General features: G+C 47.6%; 1 protein-coding gene across 1 annotated transcript in view; it reads left to right on the top strand.

The window, feature by feature from the left end:
* Positions 1-20,298, top strand: part of ITGBL1 (integrin subunit beta like 1) — a 175,057-nt gene that overhangs the window by 133,303 nt on the left and 21,456 nt on the right. The window contains exon 8 of the mRNA XM_068162690.1: positions 8,571-8,687. Within this exon, the coding sequence (XP_068018791.1) occupies positions 8,571-8,687 (117 nt within the window). The remainder of the gene's footprint in view (positions 1-8,570; positions 8,688-20,298) is intronic.

Below are 20,298 nucleotides of genomic sequence, written 5' to 3'. Positions count from 1 at the left end.
TTATAGAGTCTCCACAAAAGATAGGTCCTTTTCATCAGGTACCTATCTGCATAAGGGAGACTGCTTTGGGACACTGCAATGTGACATTTTTGTAGAAGTTGCCAGGTTGCCTAAGGTAGACACACAGAAAGAGTCCCAGATAGGGACAAGCTTCCTCTTTGGCCTTTGGAGTGGAAGGTCTATAGAAGTATGGATGAGTCTATTTCCACTTTAAGCTCTGGGGAGTTCTCTGGTAAGCAGGTTTTTGGAAGGGAAGGCTCTGACAGAGGTTGTGCTTTCAACTTCCATTTCCTAAGATCTAGTAAAAAAAACTTATGGGGATTTTTGCTTTCCAAATGACTGACAATACCTGAATCTCTCAGCGTGTGGCTTAGAAAGGAGCACTCTGTGCTGGGTTAGGAACTGGCTGGAGGGCCATGCCCAGAGGGTGGTGGTGAATGGTGCCACATCCAGCTGGCAGCCAGTTACTAGTGGTGTCCCCCAGGGATCAGTGCTGGGACCCATCCTGTTCAATACCTTTATTGATGATCTGGATGAGGGGACTGAGTCCATCATCAGTAAATTTACAGATGGCACCAAATTGGGGGCAGGTGTTGATCTGTTAGAGGGTAGGAGAGCTCTGCAGAGGGACCTTGACAAGTTGGACAGATGGGCAGAGTCCAACAGCATGAGATGTAACACATCTAAGTGCTGGGTTCTACACACTGGCCACAATAACCCCATGCATTGTTACAGGCTGGGGTCAGAGTGGCTGGAGAGCAACCAGGCAAATGTTGCTTTGATCATCTGCTGCAGGGCCCTTTGCAACAGATTAATCAGGTGGGGCAACATCAGTAACATTACAATCGCAATTAGCAAGATTAATAACCCAGTTTTAACAATCAAAAGAAAACAGCCAGAGAATCTCCATCCTTTAAACAATTCTTCAAATTCTTGACAACCATGACCCTCAATTAACAAGAAATCTATCACAGCCCTATTTTGCAAAAAGGCATGTCAAATGAAATCCAGACCAAGCAATGGTTAAAACGCACCAAGAAACGCATATGAAATGTTCTTTTCAAGCTTAAAGCTTCAATCTTTTTGGTAATGTCCTTCCATCCATTCACTAGAATGCCCACCAGACAGGTGCTGAAAGGATTCGTAGGTGTTGATACCGAGAGGCACAGCATGTGTCGTAGTTTGGGCTGGGTGCCCTCTGCTACAGGGGTGTTTCCTGGGTCCAGAAGTCCAGCCCAATGGGTGGACACAGGAAATTAGGTTATTTCCTACCATGATCCCTTGCACCACTATAAGTTTTATGGCGGGGTCTGGCACTTCCTCTTTCCTTCCTCTCCGCCACCCGGTAACTGGGGGAGAGATCTCCCAGCCATGGGCCTGGCTAGGCCCAAGGCCTCAGGGGGATGGGCAGTCTCAGATCTGGCCAGCTGAGACTAGCCTAGCAGTGGGGGGGGGGGGGGGGGAAGGAGGAGCCCTGGGGGTTTTGGGTGCACCCGCAGGTGGGGATGGGATCCCTGTGGGTCTGTTTTGGGGTTTCTTCTTGTCACTGTGTTTCTAATTCTCTGCACGCACTCACTGTTTTCTATTTAAACTTTCCATCACTTTTGCAATCTGTTTGTCTGAGTCATCATTTCTGCACGTGGTGGGGAGGGGGTTTGCCCCAACCCATTACATTTTGGCGCCCAACGTGGGGCTGGCTATTGTGCCCACTCTGCAGATCGATTGCAAAATATGGAGAGTTTAAATTTAGCTCTGGGCGTCGATTTGGGTTTGGCTGTTGGGGGCTCAAGTGATGTTGCCGGGGCGATCGTGTGAGTTCTTGTAGATTGCAGGGGGATAACTGGTGCACTGCTGGTGGCACGGGCCTTCTCCTGCTATTTCAAGCAGGGGTGGTTCTCGACCATCGGCATCGGGGTACCGCTTGAGAACGCGGAACCTGCCCTTCCTCCATGGCGGGGAGCGAAGTTGGGGAGGGGCAGTGGCGAGCAGACCAGAGTCAGGTCCGTTCTTGCTGCGGGGATAGAGCCAGCCGCAGTGAGCGGGCGAGCCAGCTCCCGAAACCCTGGGGGACCGATGGGGACTCCAGCTGGAAAGCCGTTTTCAAGGGCTCTGAGAATGCGTGTATGGCTTTAGCTGGAGAAGCCGTTTGAGTGCCTGAGGGGTGGAGGTGATTTTGATTCTGTGCCGCGGTGGTAGAGGTGGGCGGAGCCCTGCTGTAGGCTGAGTCGCAGCGGTGGCCCTGGCCGTGTGCTCAGGCTGCAGTAGGGCCTGCTCCCATCTCTTTCCCCGATTTTTTTTGGATGAGTTCCAAAAGTGGCGCCGAGCGCCTGGTTCCACCTCCCTTCCTCTCAGTGAGCTGTGGTGCAGCCCCTCCCTTTCTGGGGGGGGGTTGTGCAGCCGGGTGCTGTCATGCCTCGGTATGGGTACGTCTAGTGGCGGGGCGGAGTGCCTCGGACATGCATTCATGTAGTTTTGGACCGCAGTTGGAAGCGGTTGGTTGTGGCATCCTGGATGGATTGAAAAAGGCAGTCGTGGAGTTGGATTGTTTCAACTGGCCTGCCCCAGGGGTGGAGAATATGCCACCGAGTGAACATAGGTGAAAAATAAAGGCTTGGCTGAGAAGTCGTGAGGCTTTTCCACGTGACCAGGATGCCCAACGAATCCATGGAGAACTTGCACCGCAGGAGAATGAGCTCTGCATCGCTGGGAGGTTCCATTGGATGAAGGAAGAAGAACTGGAATGAGTAGACACTTGAGCCTGAATGAGAGATTGTTTGGGTGGACGCCCAGATGAAGACACGGACTTCGCCGGACATGTCATCAGAAGTTTTCTGATTTGATGATGTGTTTGGGTGCAGGGATTATGGTATGAAATAAGGGGTGGCTCCTGTCGTAGTTTGGGCTGGGTGCCCTCTGCTACAGGGGTGTTTCCTGTGTCCAGAAGTCCAGCCCAGTGGGTGGACACAGGAAATTAGGTTATTTCCTACCATGATCCCTTGCACCACTGTAAGTTTTATGGCGGGGTCTGGCATGGGGATGGGATCTCTGTGGGGATGGGATCTCTTTGGGTCTGTTTTGGGGTTTCTTCTTGTCACTGTGTTTCTAATTCTTTGCACGCACTCACTGTTTTCTATTTAAACTTTCCATCACTTTTGCAATCTGTTTGTCTGAGTCGTCATTTCTGCGCGTGGTGGGGAGGGGGTTTGCCCCAATCCATTACAGCGTGTCTTGTTTCAGGACATTAACAAGCATGATCCACACATTCTTCTGTGGTTGCTTTGGAATCTATATGACTATTACAACAATCAATGTCCAGAAGGTGATGAAAATGCTGGTGTGAAATCCGTAGATTGTTATGCTGATTACATTCTTCCTGTCTTACATGTTCTTTCAGTTGCTCACTCGGGGATGGATAAGACGGTGGCATGTTTTCAAAGTCATTGGGACTTTTCCAATTTGCAGGGAAGGGCTCAAAACCATGCTGCTTGCCCTATAAGAGTAATTTTCTTAATTCAAAATCTTAAACTTTTAGACCCCTTTGTTTCAATAACAATTTCTAGGTTTCAGGGACTAAGTCCTTGTCCTTTGTAAATTCTTGATCCATTATGTTCCCAGTGGCTCACCAGCCTCAGCCAGGCAGATGACAAAGTTCCAGTTCTGGACCAAAAGCTACACTCAGCTCACCTCACTTCTGGGATCATGTCAGAGTCACCATTTGTTGCTGCAGGGTCAGGGGTGATGACTAAAGCAACAAGAATAAAATGCAAGCAGAGAGATGGAGAGAGGGAGAGGGAGAGAGGCAGAGAGAGAGAGAGAAGACTTACTGGCTAGTGATACTCATTAAGCCAGCACAGGTGGCTCCTATCTTATCTCACAGTTTCTGACCCTTAAACATTCAGTCCAGGGACTTTCCAGATTCTCATGGGACACAGTCCCCCACACTCTGCTATGATATGCTATTCTACACTATTCTATTCTAAGAGTTCTATTTCTACACAGATAAATAATATCTTTGAGTTTTCCCTCTAAAGGAACCTTTAAAGGTCATCTAATCCAACCACCCTACAATCACACAGTATCACAGTATCACTTAGGTTGGAAAGGACCTCGAGGATCATCGAGTCCAACCTATCAACACAGACCCCATGACTAGACCATGGCACCAAGTGCCACGTCCAATCTCCCCTTGAACGCGTCCAGGGTCGATGACTCAACCACCTCCCTGGGCAACCCGTTCCAATGACGAATTACTCGCTTGGTGAAGAACTTCCTCCTCACCTCGAGTCTAAACTTCCCCTGGTGCAGCTTGAGACTGTGTCCCCTTGTTCTGGTGCTGGTTGCCTGGGAGAAGAGGCCAACCCCTTCCTGGCTACAACCACCCTTCAGGTAGTTGTAGAGGGCAATGAGGTCACCCCGAGCCTCCTCTTCTCCAGGCTAAACAATCCCAGCTCCCTCAGCCTCTCCTCATAGGGCTTGTGTTCAAGGCCTCTCACCAGCCTTGTTGCCCTTCTCTGGACACGCTCAAGTGTTTCGATGTCCTTCTTAAACTGAGGGGCCCAGAACTGGACACAGTACTCAAGGTGCGGCCTAACCAGAGCAGAGTACAGGGGCACTATGACCTCCCTGCTCCTGCTGGCCACACTATTCCTAATGCAGGCCAGGATGCTATTGGCCCTCCTGGCCACCTGGGCACACTGCTGGCTCATATTCAGGTGGCTGTCGATCAGCACCCCCAGGTCCCTCTCTTTTTGGGAGCTCTCCAGCCACTCTGACCCCAGCCTATAGCTCTGCATGGGATTGTCGTAGCCAAAGTGCAGCACTTGGCACTTGGACTTGTTGAAAGCCATCCCATTGGACTCTTCCCATCTGTCCAGTCGGTCGAAGTCCCTCTGCAGAGCCTTTCTACCCTCTAACTGACTAACATCTGCCCCTAACTTTGTGTCATCTGCAAACTTGCTGATGACTGACTCTACCCCTTCATCCAGATCATCAATGAATATGTTGAAGAGGACAGGGCCCAGCACTGATCCCTGGGGGACGCCACTGGTGACTGGCCTCCAGCTGGATGTGGCACCGTTCACTACCACTCTCTGGGCCCGGCCCTCCAGCCAGTTCCTCACCCAGCACAGAGTGTAATGGTCCAATCCACGGGCTGACAGCTTAGTCAGCAGTTTGCTGTGGGGGATGGTGTCAAAGGCCTTGCTGAAGTCCAGGTAGACCACATCCACAGGCCTCCCCACATCCACCAGACAGGTCACCTGATCATAGAAAGAGATCAGGTTGGAGAGGCAGGATCTGCCCCTCCTAAATCCATGTTGGCTGGACCTGAGCCCTTGGCCATCCTTCAGGTGCGCAGTTATTGCCGCCAGGATAATCTGCTCCATCACTTTCCCTGGCACTGAGGTCAGGCTGACTGGCCTGTAGTTTCCAGGTTCCTCCATCTGACCCTTCTTGTGCATGGGGACCACGTTGGCCAGTTTCCAGTCATCTGGGACCTCACCTGTGAGCCAGGACTGGAGAAAAATGATGGAGAGTGGCCTAGCTAGCACATCTGCCAGCTCTCTCAGCACCCTAGGATGGATCCCATCCAGTCCCATGGACTTGTGAATATCCAAGTGGCTCAGCAGGTCCCGAACTAATTCCTTATGGATTTCCGGGGCATTACACTGCTCCTCGACCCCATCGCCCAGCTCCGGAGGCCACTCATTCTGAACTCCTGCCTTGCTGTTAAAAATTGAGGCAAAGAAGGTGTTCAGGACCTCAGCTTTCTCCTCGTCTTCAGTCACTGTGTTCCCCTCCAGGTCCACTAGGGAGTGCAGGTTCCTCCTGCCCTTCTTCTTATTGTTAATATATTTATAAAAATGCTTTTTATTATCTTTGACAGAGGTGGCCAGCTTCATTTCCAGCTGGGCCTTAGCCTCCCTAATTTTATTCCTACATAATCTATCAGCTTCCTTGAACATACCTCGAGAAGCCTTCCCCTCCTTCCAAAGGTGATACAGCCTCTTCTTCCCTCTTAAATCCTCCAGGAGCTGCTTGCTCATTCAGGCCGGTCGCCTTCCCCGCTGGCTTGCCTTCCGGCACGTGGGAACCGCCAATTCCTGTGCCTTCAAGAGCTCCTGTTTGAAGTAGGTCCAACCCTCCTGAACCCCTTGGTTATGAGGGCTGGTACCCAGGGGACTTTGCAGACAAGTTTCTTAAATAGGCTGAAGTTCGCCCTTCGGAAGTCCAAGGTGAAGGTTCTGTTGGTGCTCCTCCCTATCTTCCTGCATATTGAAAACTTCACTATCTCGTAGTCACTGCACCCTAGGCAGCCTCCCACGATCACGTCTCCCACCAGCCCTTCCCTATTGCAGAACAGTAGGTCAAGCAGAGCCTGTCCCCTGGTAGGCTCTCTTAACAGCTGTGTCAGGAAGCAGTCCTCCATTCGCTCCAGGAATCTTCTGGACTGCCTCCTCCCTGCTGAATTAAGTTCCCAGCGGATATCTGGGAGGTTGAAGTCTCCAACAAGGACAAGATCTGATGATCTTGAGACAGCCTCCAGTTGCTTGTAGAACAACTCATCAGCCTCCTCATCCTGGTTGGGTGGTCTGTAACAGATTCCAATCAGGATGTCAGACTTGTTAGGCTGTCCTCTGATTTTGACCCACAGGCTCTCAACTACCTCATCTTCCACCTCAAGTTGTGTGGCAGAGATTGACTCTCTAATATACAGAGCCACCCCTCCTCCTCTTCTCCCTCTCCTGTCTCTCCTAAAGAGTCTGTAACCCCCCATTGTAGCACTCCAATCATGGGTGCTGCCCACCAAGTTTCTGAGATGGCGACTACATCATAGTCGCCCTGATGGATTAGGACCTCCAACTCCTCTTGCTTGTTGCCCAGGCTGTGTGCATTGGTGTACATGCATCGCAGCTGGGTTCCTGACTTCTCAACTGACCCTACCTTGCGCCCTACTCTTACCTCTGCAGAAGGACCGATTGCCTCACCCACCCCCTTCAGACCTAGTTTAAAGCCCTCCTAATGAGCCCTGCCAACTCCAGTGCCAGGACTCTCTTACCCCTTCTAGATAGATGCACCCCATCAGGACCCAGCAGGTCAGGTGCAGTGAAAGTTGTCCCATGGTCATAGAACCCAAAGTTCTGCCTCTGGCACCATCCCCTGAGCCAATTGTTGATGGTGTGGGTTCTCCCATTCCTCTCAGTGTACACCCCTGCCACTGAGGGAACTCAGTGACAATGAGCAGGGATGTTGAATCATAGAATCGTAGAATTGTTAGGGTTGGAAAGGACTACAGGGATCATCTAGTTCCAAACCCCCCTGCCATGGGCAGGGATACCTCACACTACATCAGGTTGCTCAGAGCCACATCCAGCCTGGCCTTAAAAACCTCCAGGGATGGGGCTTCTACCACCTCCCCGGGCAACCTGTTCCAGTGTCTCACCACCCTCATGTTGAAGAACTTCTTCCAAACATCCAATCTGAGTCATCCCATTTCTAGTTTTTATCCATTCCCCCTAGTCCTATCATTGTCTGACACTCTAAAAGGTCCCTTCCCAGCTTTCTTGTAGGCCCCCTTCAGATACTGGAAGGCCACGATAAGCTCTCTTCAGAGCCTTCTCCTCCAGACTGAACAGCCCCAACTCCCTCAGTCTGTTGACATCTTTAACTACATCAGGTTGCTCAGAACTCCATCCAACTTGACAAATGTTTCTAGGGATGGGGCATCTGCCCCCTCTCTGGGCAACTTGTTCCATTGTTTCATCACTCTCACAGTAAAAATTTTCTTCCTTACATCTGATCTAAATTTACTGTCTTAAAAGCCACTACACCTTGTCCTGTGGTAACAGGCCCTGCTAAAAAGGCTCTCCCAATCTTTCTTGTAGGCCTCCTTTAAAGGTACTGAAAGTCTGCAGTTAAGGTCTCCCAAGAGCCTTCACTTCTCCTGACTGAATGATCCCAACTCTCTCAGCTTTTCTCCATAGGAAAGGTGTCCCAGACCTCTGATCATTTTTGCGGCTCTAATTTTTTTTACAGAACCATTGTATTATTAAGGTTTGAAAACATCTCTAAGATCATTAAGTCCAACCATTAACCTAATACTGCCAAGTCCACCACTAATCTATGTGCCTAAGCACATCTATGTGACTTTTGAACACTTCCAGGGATGGTGATTCTGCTGCTTCCCTGGGCAGCTTGTTGAAAAGCTTAACCACTCTTTCAGAGCATAGCTCTGTTATGCAAAGCTGAGATATGAAAAACATACAATGCCAGTGATTGCTTATTTTTGCCATTTCCACCAAGATCTAACAGCCATATACTTTGCTTCCAGTTGCCATGGAGGAGGGATAGTTTTGGATTGTTTTGTTTTGTTTTGTTCATTTTTTAAAAAAATGTTTTATGTTCATATTTTAATTAATTCAGAATGACTTGAAGTTTGTCTTGGGAGGTGTAAATAAAGTTTGGGCATTTATTTTATTTATTTCACTGCAATTGTGACTCTTTATATATAATAACCCTTTATATATGATATATAACTCTTTATATATAATAACTATTGTTAATTCTTACAGGGAGATGTGAATGTGGCCAATGCACTTGTTTCCCTCCAGGAGACAGCAGAGTTCATGGCAAAAACTGTGAATGTGATGATCGACAGTGTGAAAATGTGGACGGCGTTGTCTGTGGGGGTATGCATTCATTTAGTGTAATATTAATGTAGTATAATCAATATAAATCTTGACAGCTAATAACTTTCTGTTCCCCCTGGTTTTATAGCATAATGTGACTATAGTTGATTGACATAATTGATGAATTACATTAAATTACAGACTTTCTGCAAGAAATAAGCTCTATAAATATCATTAGTCAATATTTATTTTAAAACTTCAGAAATACTAATAGTGAAGTAGATTAAATACATCTAGTAGCATAATGTAAGTGCTGTAGTATATGCCAAATTCCATCAGTGTTCATTAGAGAAGAATAGATTCACAAGGGAAAAATGTGAAAAGTTAGGTGATTTGCTTTGTGTTTAGTACAGCTGATGTTTTCCTGAGGATGTTTTATTTATTTTAAATGTAGTAATCTCCAGCAGTAGTTTTGAATATTTCACATTCATCAACAGTGATATGTCTATTTTCTAAAAATCTAGTAAAATACTTTAATGAATTAATCTAAAATGCTTGAGATACATTGTCTTAGTAATTTTACATGAAGATGTTAATGTTGGTGGTGAGAACTTCACTTTTGATTTTTTGGTAATGTATGTTGATATTAAGCAGTACTGCAGTTCAGTTTTACGTGTAGAAATGCATACATACTGTATGGTATTTTAAAAACAGGTGCATAGTATTTGTCCTAAGTGCTCTCATTCTAAATTTTATTTGCTTTATTTTTAAAATTACTCTTTGATTCTTAATATTTCTATGTAAAAAACCACAACACCCTATTGCTTCAAATCCTTGTATACATTAAAAACACTCCACAGGGAATAGTTCTTCAAGGTTTCTGCCATGCAGAATGTAGGCATATATGGAAAATTCTAGTTTGAATGTCTAACCATAATAATAGTTTATTACTGCGATGAAGAGGTTATTAATTTATGAATGTGTAATATGAATGATATAAATATTAATGTTTGTTAATTATTAAAATTATCAATAACCAATGAATCACTATTTTATATACAGATTCTAGCGCATGATTGTGAAATACATCCCATTTAGTATTTACAATTTGGACCCAATTGGAATATTTACAGAATTTATTTCTATTCATATAACAAAGGGTGCGATTACGCCACTTGTCCACCAGGCAGCAACTCAACAGGATGTTGATGGCTGCTAACTACATACAGAGAGTATTACAAAGTGTCAGAGGTTTGTACTGGAAGATATGCTGGTAGCCGCGGGTGAGTGAGTGGAAAGCACGTGGAAGGTACCCTGTGTCTTTTGTTTGTAGCAAGGTTAGTTGCTAGGCTGCAGCAAGATGCTGGTGGGCAACCTTGTCCCTCCCACAGCAGCGGAGAGCGGGCAGAACGTAGGCTAACCGGTAGGCAGGCTCACTTTGCAGGACTCAGGCGGCTCCCTCTGGATGGCAGGGAGTGGCCCTGTGGGGTCGGCCTAGCAGGGCCAGTAGGGCTGGTCCCTGGACAGGGTCGGCCCTACAGCAAAGGGCTTCAGGACTGGCATAGGTGGCCCCGGGGAAGAGGTGTGGCTGCGTGGAGCAGTGGCTTCCCCTTTGCTTGACTCGAAGGTGTGGGCGGGACCCTCTTGGAGAGGTCCAGCTTTGGAACACAGGCACAGCCAATGCTCTGGGTTTCCCTGGGGTTCACAGGGCATGGAATGGCAGAAGTGGCAGCTCCTCTTCTCTCACACAACGTCGGGGCCACACAAGCATGCAGCTTGGCACTGGTCCTGCTTTCTGAGCTGACACACAAAGTTGTGCAGCTTGTTAGTCTGCTACTTAAGGCTGTAGCAGACATGTGGACTGCTGGACTTGGCTAGTCCCTTCCCCATCAACTGGGCAGTCTTACCTTCGGGGGTCCAGTCTTCTTGAAGACACGGTGGGCTCTTCTAACCAGTGGGATGGACAAAAGAACACTGTGGCTTCTCAGGCTTTCAGCAAGGGACTGGAGACTCTTGGGCTGAGGCTTAAAGGGCCTGCCCAGGTGCTGGCTTCTCCTTGTCTTGCAGAGGCCACTAGTTGGCTTGCATATGGGAGTGAGAATACTTGCTAGCAATAAGCTTAATAGCAAAGACTATGGCACATAGGCAGAGAACTTGGTAGCTTGAGCAAAGAGAAAGAGGACAAAGAGAAAGAGGGCAGCTTGTTTACAAGTTGGGGTAATACTTACAAGTTTCTTGAGGCTGGACTTGACCAGTGAGCACTCCTGTAAACAACCAGCTTTAGCCTACAGAAAGCTTGAAGCTAGAATTATGCCCATACTTGGTAGTAGCATGACGATCCCATGTGATGGGTGCATGTGGTTGTTTATGCTGCCTGACTAACACCTTGGCCTATGTTCCTCTCAGGAAAGGAGGGCATGTCTCCACACATGCTGGGACAAGTTTTGTACCGGGGGTATAATTCTGGGCATATGGTGCCTTCACCACAATTACATTCAGAGTAGTTCAATAATGTGAATGGGCTAAAAAAGAATAATTTGAAAGTTAATTTAGCGTAAAGAACATAGAAGCAGAAAAAAACACTGAAAAGATGGTTTGTGATTATTACAAACTAAGTGTTTGGGAACCAAAATTCATCATCTTTCATGGTTAAAATATATCTTCCATTTATGTAATTCATGTTTTACATTATTTGTTGACAACGCTTCATTCTTAATGCTGCTAAATATCCTGGACATTTTGAAAATTATAGACAAAAATTCCAATCTTCCTTATTAGGAAGTGATAATTTCAATTTTTGTTTCTGGCTAGAGCACCTCACACTTAAATGAATAATCACTTCAACACCTGAGCAAGTGTCCAGTTTTCTCCTGTACAAGAGACACTCTAGGTCACATTACTACCTAGATAAACTCTCCCATTTAGTCTAAATAACTTTGTCCAAAGAGAATGGCAGAAATTCTTAGACCCATAGAATGATTTGGGTTTGAAGGGATATTAGAGATCTTTTGGTTCCAATCTTTCTGCCATGGGCAGAGACCATCCACTAGACCAGGTTGCTCAAAGCCACATAAAATCTGGCCTTGAACACTTCCAGGAATGGGGCATCCACAGTCTCTGGACAACTTGTTTCTGTGTCTCACCACCCTCAGAGTAAAGAATTTATTCATCACAACTAATCTAAATCTATCCTCTTTCCATTTAAAACCCCTCATCCTCTCACAACACTCCCTGACAAAGAGTTCCTCCCCACCTTTGCTGTAGCCCCCTCTTAAAGTACTGGAAGGCCACAGTTAGGTCTAAAATAATTGATTAATTTAAAAAACATACACTTTAGCTTTTTTTCCTAGTTTTGAAACAACAAATAGGAAGGAAAGCCAACTCACAAACTTCTGAAACAGTGTTAGTCTCCATCGTTAGTCTCTCTACTTTCATTCAAGATAAGAGCTTAATTACTAATAATTCTCTGCAGGTGAAAGGATTTATATATAGAATCAGAGAATCAACCAGATTGGAATAGACCTCCAAGATCATCCAGTCCAACCTATCACCCAGCCCTATCCAATCAACTAGAACATGGCACTAAGTGCTTCATCCAGTCTTTTCTTGAAGATCTCCAGGGATGGTGACTCCACCACCTCACTGGGCAGCACTTTCCAATGGCAAATCACTCTCTCTGTGAAGAACTTCTTCCTTATATCCAGCCTGAACCTCCCCGGCACAACTTGAGACTGTGTCCTCTTGTTCTGTTGCTGGTTGCCTGGGAGAAGAGACCAACCCCCACCTGGCTACAACCTCCCTTCAGGTAGTTGTAGACAGCAATGAGGTCTCCCCAAGCCTCCTCTTCTCTGGGTTAAACAATTCCAGCTCCCTCAGCCTCTCCTCATAGGGCTTGTGCTCCAGGCCCCTCACCAGTTTCATTACCCTTCTCTGGACATGTTCCAACAAGTCAACATCTCTCTTGAATTGAGGGGCCCAGAACTGGACACAGGACTCAAGGTGTAGCCGAACCTGTGCTGAGTACAGGAGAAGAATAACCTCCCTTGACCTGCTGGCCACACTATTCCTAAAGCAGGCCAGGTTGCCAATGGCCTTCTTGGCCACCTGGGCACACTGCTGGCTCATGTTCAGCCTACTATCAACCAGTACCCCCAGGTCCTGTTCTGCCTGGCCACTCTCCAGCCACTCTGACCCCAGCCTATAGCACTGGTTGGGGTTGTTGTGACCAAAGTGTAGGACCCTGCATTGAGCCTTATTAAATCTCATCCTATTAGCCTCTGCTCACCCATCCAGCCTGTCAAAGTCACTCTGCAGAGCCCTTTTACCCTCCAACAGATCAACACCTGCTCTTAACTTGGTGTCATCTGCAAACTTAAAGATGATGGACTCAATCCTCTCATCCAGATCATCAATAAAGATTTTGACAGGATGGGGCCCAGCAGCTGTTATGTGAGTCTACTGGGGTCAGGCCCTTGTTGACCTGGAGTTCTCAAATAGAGAAGGGCTGTTGGGAGATGTGGTGGACAGAGGTTGTGTAGGGTGCAGCAACCATGAGATAGTGAAGTTTTCAATATGCAGGGAAATAAGGAGGAGCAGTAACACAACCCTTACTTTGGACTTCTGCAGGGCAGACTTCAGCTTATTTAAGCAACTAATTCAGAGAGTACCTTGGGTAGCAGCCCTTAAGAACAAAGGGGTCCGGGATGGTTGGACCTACTTCAAACAGGAACTCTTGAAGGCACAGGAACTGGCAGTTCCCACGTGCTGAAAGATGAGCTGGAGGGGAAGGCGACCGGCCTGGATGAACAAGCAGTTCTTGAAGGAATTAAGGGGGAAAAAGAGGATGTGTCACCTTTGGAAAGGGGGGGGAAGGCAACTCGTGATACGTTTCAGGATGTTGTTAGGTCATGTAGGAGAAAAATTAGGGAGGCAAAAGCCCAGTTAGAACTTAAACTGGCCACTTCTGTGAAAGATTATAAAAAGCATTTTATTAATGCTAAAAAGAGAGGCAAGAACCTCCACTCCTTATTGCACCTGAAGGGTAACATTGTAACTAAAGATGAGGAAAAGGCTGAGGTTCTAAATACCTTCTTTGCCTCTATTTTCAACAGTAAGGCAGGAGGACTTCAGGACAACTGGCCTCCTGAACTGGTAGATGGGGTCAGGGAGCAGTGTAGTACCCTTGAAATCCATGAGGAATTAGTTAGGGACTTGCTGAGCCACTTGGATCCACACAAGTCCACGGGACCAGATGGGATCCATCCTGGGGTACTGAGAGAGCTGGCAGATGAGCTGGCCAAGCCACCAGCTCTGGCTCACTGGAGAGGTCTCAGATGACTGGAAAATGGCCAATGTGATGCCCATCAACAAGAAGGGCCAGAAGGAGGAACCTGGAAGCTACAGGCCTGTCAGCCTGACCTCAGTGCCAGGAAAGATTATGGAGCAGATCATCTTGAGTGCAATCACACAGCATTTACAGGATGGCCAAGGGATCAGGCCCAGCCAGCATGGATCCAGGAAGGGCAGGTCCTGCCTCACCAACCTGATCTCCTTCTATGATCAGGTGACCTGTCTGGTGGATGTGGAGAAGGCTGTGGATGTGGTCTAGCTGGACTTCAGCAAGTTCTTTGACACTATTCCCCACAGCAAACTCCTGGCCAAGCTGTCAGCCTGTGGCTTGGACAGCAGCACTCTGTGCTGGGTTAGGAACTGGCTGGAGAGCCATGCCCAGAGAATGGTGGTGAATGGTGTCACATCCAGCTGGCAGCCAGTCACTAGTGGTGTCCCCCAAGGATCAGTGTAGGGCTCCATCCTGTTCAATATATTTGTTGATGATCTGGATGAGGGGATTGAGTCCACCATTAATAAATTGCAGACGACACCAATCTGGGGACAGGAGTTGACCTGCTGGAGGGTAGGAGAGCTCTGCAGAGGGACCTTGACAGGCTGGACAGATGGGCAGAGTCCAACATGATGGCATGTAACAAGTCGAAGTGCCAGGTGCTGCACTTTGGTCACAACAACCCCATGCAGCACTACAGGCTAGGGTTGGGTGGCTGGAGTGCAGCCAGGCAGAACGGGACCTGGGGGTACTGGTTGATAGTAGGCTGAACATGAGCCAGCAGTGTGCCCAGGCAGCCAAGAAGGCCAATGGTATCCTGGCCTGCATCAGAAATAGTGTGGCCAGTAGGAGCAGGGAGGTTATTCTGCCCCTGTACTCAGCACTGGTTGGGCCATACCTTGAGTCCTGTGTCTGGTTCTAGGACCCTCAGTTTAGGAAAGGTGTTGTGTTGCTAGAACTTCTCCAGAGAAGGGCAACAAGGCTGGTGAGGGGTTTGGAGCACAAGGCCTATGAGGAGAGGTTGAGGGAGCTGGGATTGTTTAGCCTGGAGAAGAGGAGGCTCAGGAGAGACCATATTGCTGTGTACAACTACCTGAAGGGAAGTTGTAGCCAGGTGGGGGTTGGTCTCTTTTCCCAGGCAACCAGCACCAGAACAAGAGGACACAGTCCCAAGCTGTGCCAGGAGAAGTTTAGGCTTGAGGTGAGGAGAAAGTTCTTCACAGAAGGAGGAAAGAGTCATTTGTCATTGGAATGTGCTGCCCAGTGAGGTGATGGAATCACCATCCCTGGAGGTGTTCAAAAAAGGATTGGATGTGGCCATGGTTTAGCTAGTCATGAGGTGTTAGGTAATAGGTTGGACTTGATGATCTCTTTTCCAATCTTGTTGATTCTATGATTCCTCACATTCACCAGGCAGGTAACCTGATAGTAAAAGGAGATCAGGTTTGTCAGACAGGACCTCCCCCTTCTAAATCCATGCTGTCTGGACCTGACTCCTTGGCCATCCTGTAGGTGCCGTGTGATTGCACTCAAGATGACCTGTTCCATAATCTTGCCTGGCACTGAGGTCAGGCTGACAGGTCTGTAATTTCCAGGTTCCTCCTCCCGGCCCTTCTTGTGGATGGGCACCACGTTGGCCAGCTTCCAGTCATCTGGGACCTCTTCAGTGAGCCATGAGTGTGTGTCTGTGCCCTCTTTTAAATTGTACTGCACAGCATCTGTTGACAAGAATTCAGAAGTTTGCTGTTCCAGGGAGCTGAGTTTATTCCTTATTCTTTCCCCAAAATAATAGAGCAAATGCCAAATCAGGTATCTGATGTCCTGGGCTTTCCTCTAAGTAAAAGGAGAGGAGGAAGCATGGGTTAGGTGATTATACCCACCAAGATCTGAACTGACCTCTGAAATACCTCAAGGGAAAGCAGAGCATCTTTGCTCACTCATAGCTGTCTGAAGTTGGTGAACTGAGGCTGGTGTCTAGAGCTTTAGGTTACTCAATTAGGTAATATGCTACTACTAATACTGTCCTCTACAATTTTATTTTTTTTAAATTTCTGTGGTAAATTTGTTGGGAATCCCGTGGTACATAGTTGGCAGACTGGTTTTTCAGATTCTTGGTATTTTATTTCTTTTTCTGTCTCTTATATGTCTAAGTACAATTTGAGATAGTTTTTCATTGGTTTATATTTTGTTGTTATTTACTCCATGAAACATGTTCCTATGTTATTTTTATTTCATGATTCCATCTGCTTTTGTTTTCACCTTCCTCCGTTCCTATTCCCATGCCACAGTGGTGTCTCTTTGTTTGCACCTGTCTAGTTTTTCCATGTAAGAATTCAAATTTAAAATCAGTGGGATTCAAATTCAATACAGATAAATAAAGAGAGAACTTAAATAAAGAGAGAAGGAGAGCTGGTAAGGGCTCTCAACTTGCTGCCCTGAGGCAAGCCACGAATGATCCACCAGGACATTCTGTGGAAACTGAGGGGAACTGGCACAAGAGGAGGACAGGGCCAGCCCAGCTGAAGTGCTTCTGCGCGAATGCGCGCAGCTTGGGCAACAAACAGGATGAGTTAAGGGCCACTGTGCTGCTGGGATGCCACAACATAGTGGCTGTTACTGAAACTTGGTGGGATGAATCCAATGACTGGAATGTAGGGATAGATGGGTATAAACTCTTTAGGAAGTATAGGCAGGGAAGGAGAGGAGGAGGTGTTGCCCTCTATGTCAATAACCAGTTGGAATCAGTGGAGGTCCAACTGGGGAGGGATGATGAGCTAGTTGAAAGCGTATGGGTTAAAATTAAAGGCAGGACAGGGGAAGGAGATATTACTGTGGGGGTCTCCTACAGGCCACCTGACCAGCAGATCCAAGCAGATGAGGCCCTCCATAGGCAAATAGAAGCGGCTTCCAGGTCACAAGCCCTGGTCCTCATGGGTGATTTCAACCACCCGGACATCTGCTGGAGGGACAACACAGCAAGGCACCAGCAATCCAGGATGTTCCTGGAATGCATAGAAGACAACTTCCTCCTCCAAATGGTAGAGGAACCAACAAGAAATGGTGCTATGCTGGACCTTGTTCTCACCAACAGGGAAGGGCTGGTAAGCAATGTGAGGCTCATAGACGGCCTTGGCTGCAGTGACCATGAAGCAGTTGAATTTAATATCCTCAGGGCAATCAGGAGGAAGTATTCCAAGCTTACGACCCTAGACTTTAGGCGTGCAGATTTTGATCGCTTCAGGGATCTGCTAGCCAAAGTGTTGTGGGACAAAGCCCTGGAGGGAAGAGGGACCCAGGACAGCTGGTCAGTATTGAAGGACCACCTCCTCTGTGTCCAGGAGCTCTGTATACCAACAAAGAGAAAAGCAGGTAAGAATGCTAGGAGGCCTGCCTGGATGGGCAAGGAGCTACTGGACACACTATTACTTAAAAAGAAACTCTACAGGAAGTGGAGAGAAGGACAGGTAGAACAGGGGGTATACAAGGAAGCTGCCCGAGCAGCAAGAGTCCTGGTTAGGAAAGCCAAAGCAGAGTTTGAATTGAATCTAGCCAGGGAGATTAAAGGGAACACTAAGAACTTCTACAGGTATATTAATGGGAAGAAGAAGACTAGGGAAGGTGTGGGCCCCCTCAGAAAGGAAAATGGTGACATGGTCACAAGTGATGAGGAAAAGGCTGAGGTACTTAATAACTTCTTTACCTCAGTCTTCACTGCAAGGGCCTCTAGCCACACTCCTGATGTTATGGAAGACAATGCCAGTGACGGGGAGGAAGAACTGCCCATTGTAAGTGAAGATCAGGTTCGTGATCACCTGAAGAACCTGAAAGTGTTCAAGTCCATGGGACCCGACGGGATACACACACGGGTGCTGAGAGAACTGGCAGATGAGGTTGCTAAATCCCTCTCTATTATATTTCAAAAGTCATGGCAATCTGGTGAAGTCCCCACAGACTGGAAAAGGGGAAACATTACCCCCATTTTCAAAAAGGGCAAGAAGGAGGAACCAGGGAACTACAGGCCAGTCAGTCTCACCTCTGTGCCTGGAAAGATCATGGAGCAGATCCTCCTGGAGTCACTACTCGCTCAAAAGAATAGTGAAGAGGTGATTGGGAACAGTCAGCATGGCTTTGCCAAGGGCAAATCCTGCCTGACCAACCTGGTGGCCTTCTATGAGCAGGTGACAAAATTAATAGATGAGGGGCGAGCAACTGATGTCATTTACCTGGACCTGAGCAAAGCCTTCAACACTGTCCCGCACCACATCCTGGTCTCCAAACTGGTGACACATGGGTTTGATGGGTGGACCACTAGATGGATAAGGAACTGGCTTGATGGCCACACCCAAAGAGTGGCTGTCAATGGCTCCATGTCCCAGTGGAGGCCAGGGACAAGTGGAGTCCCTCAGGGATCAGTCCTGGGACCTGTCTTGTTCAACATCTTTGTGGGGGACATGGACAGTGGCATTGAGTGCACCCTCAGCAAGTTTGCTGATGACACCAAGCTGTGTGGTGCAGCAGACACGCTGGAGGGAAGGGAGGCCATCCAGAGGGACCTTGACAGGCTGGAGAGGTGGGCACAAGCTAACCTCATGAAGTTCAATAAGAGCAAGTGCAGGGTCCTGCATCTGGGTCGAGGCAATCCCAGGCACAAATACAGGCTGGGCAGTGACTGGCTGAAAGTAGCCCTGAGGAGAGAGACTTGGGGGTGCTGGTGGACAAAAAGCTCAACACGAGCTCTCAATGTGCACTTGCAGCCTGCAAAGCCAATCAGATCTTGGGCTGCATCAGGAGAAGTGTGGCTAGCAGGTCGAGGGAGGTGATCCTCCCCCTCTACTCAGCCCTGGTGAGACCCCACCTGGAGTATTGTGTCCAGTTCTGGAGCCCCTATTACAAGAGGGATGTGGAGGTGCTGGAGCGTGTCCAGAGTAGGGCCACAAGGACGATCAGAGGGCTGGAGCACCTCTCCTATGAGGACAGACTGAAGGAGTTGGGGCTGTTCAGTCTGCAGAAGAGAAGGCTCCGAGGTGACCTAATTGTGGCCTTCCAGTATCTGAAGGGGGCCTACAGGAAGGCTGGGGAAGGACTTCTCAGGATCTCAGGTAGTGATAGGACTAGGGGGAATGGAATGAAGCTGGAGGTGGGGAGATTCAGGCTGGATGTGAGGAGGAAGTTCTTCACCATGAGAGTGGTGAAACCCTGGAATGGGCTGTCCAGGGAGGTGGTCGAGGCCCCGTCCCTGGGGGTGTTTAAGACCAGGCTTGATGAGGCTCTGTCCAGCCTGATCTAGTGTGGGGTGTCCCTGCCCATGGCAGGGGGGTTGGAACTAGATGATTCTTGGGGTCCCTTCCAACCCTGAATGATACTATGATACTATGATACTATGAACTTACTAAACACAGAGTCTTCTTCCATGCATGACTTTTCCTCCTCTACATTGCTGGAGCTCTGAAGTGGCTCCTTCCCTCATTTTCCCTCTCTCTCCCTCTCTTCCCTTCTTTCCTTCCCTTGTTGTTGTTATTGTGCTTGATGGTTTCTTGTTTGTTGGCTGTTTTTTTTCCCTTTTTTGGGGGGTGGTTTTGTTTTGTATTGCTTGTTTGTTGCTTGGGGTTGTTTTTGTTTGCTTGTGGTTTTTTGTGTTGTTATTTCTTTGGGTATGGGTTTTTTTAGTGCTGTCAGATTCTGAAATCTTCTTTTCTTTGACCGTCCAGTGTTCATCTGTGCTTCTGACTCACCTGCCTCAAGAGGGACTTCCCACCTCAATAACTAAACATAACACCTATTTGAGTGTGAATACTTAGTACAAGAACGTCCCCATCAGTTACAGCTTTCTGTTCACTCACTGTTTAGTAAGTTAATTCCTTCCACCTTTCCTTGCCTTCAGTCTCATATGAGACATTTTTTCCTTATGCGTTTTCTGTGACTTGATCTTTCACTGGCTTTCAACATTTCAGCATTTCTGTGACTTTCATTGAAATATCTCTTGCCACAGTTTCTGACCAAATGTAGGCATTTCTGTCACTGTGCTCAGTTTCAGACCCTCAATAGCGTCTGATGATACTGGTAGCTTCCATCTTAGTCTTTTGTAATCATCAGATGATTTGGTTAGCTATCACTTCCTAGCCTAATTAAAAAAATGTTATCTTTCCTTCGGTATGCTACATTTCGTATATGTTGTAGGTTAAGGGAAATCAAGAGTTAATTGGTATAACCACAAGGAAAACTCCTCCAGAGGCTAGAGAGTTCCAGAGGGATGGGCAACTTGTCCCAGGATATTGTAATCCGTTATTCTATTCCATTTTCCTGTGTGACATGTACAGCCAAATCTCTCTT

This window comes from Melanerpes formicivorus, unplaced genomic scaffold, assembly GCF_026170545.1.
Source record: "Melanerpes formicivorus ecotype bairdi unplaced genomic scaffold, bMelFor1.0.p_v2 SCAF_1, whole genome shotgun sequence".
Lineage (NCBI taxonomy): Eukaryota > Metazoa > Chordata > Aves > Piciformes > Picidae > Melanerpes > Melanerpes formicivorus.
Note: the sequence above shows the minus strand (reverse complement) of the source record. Positions and strands in the feature narration are given on the sequence as shown.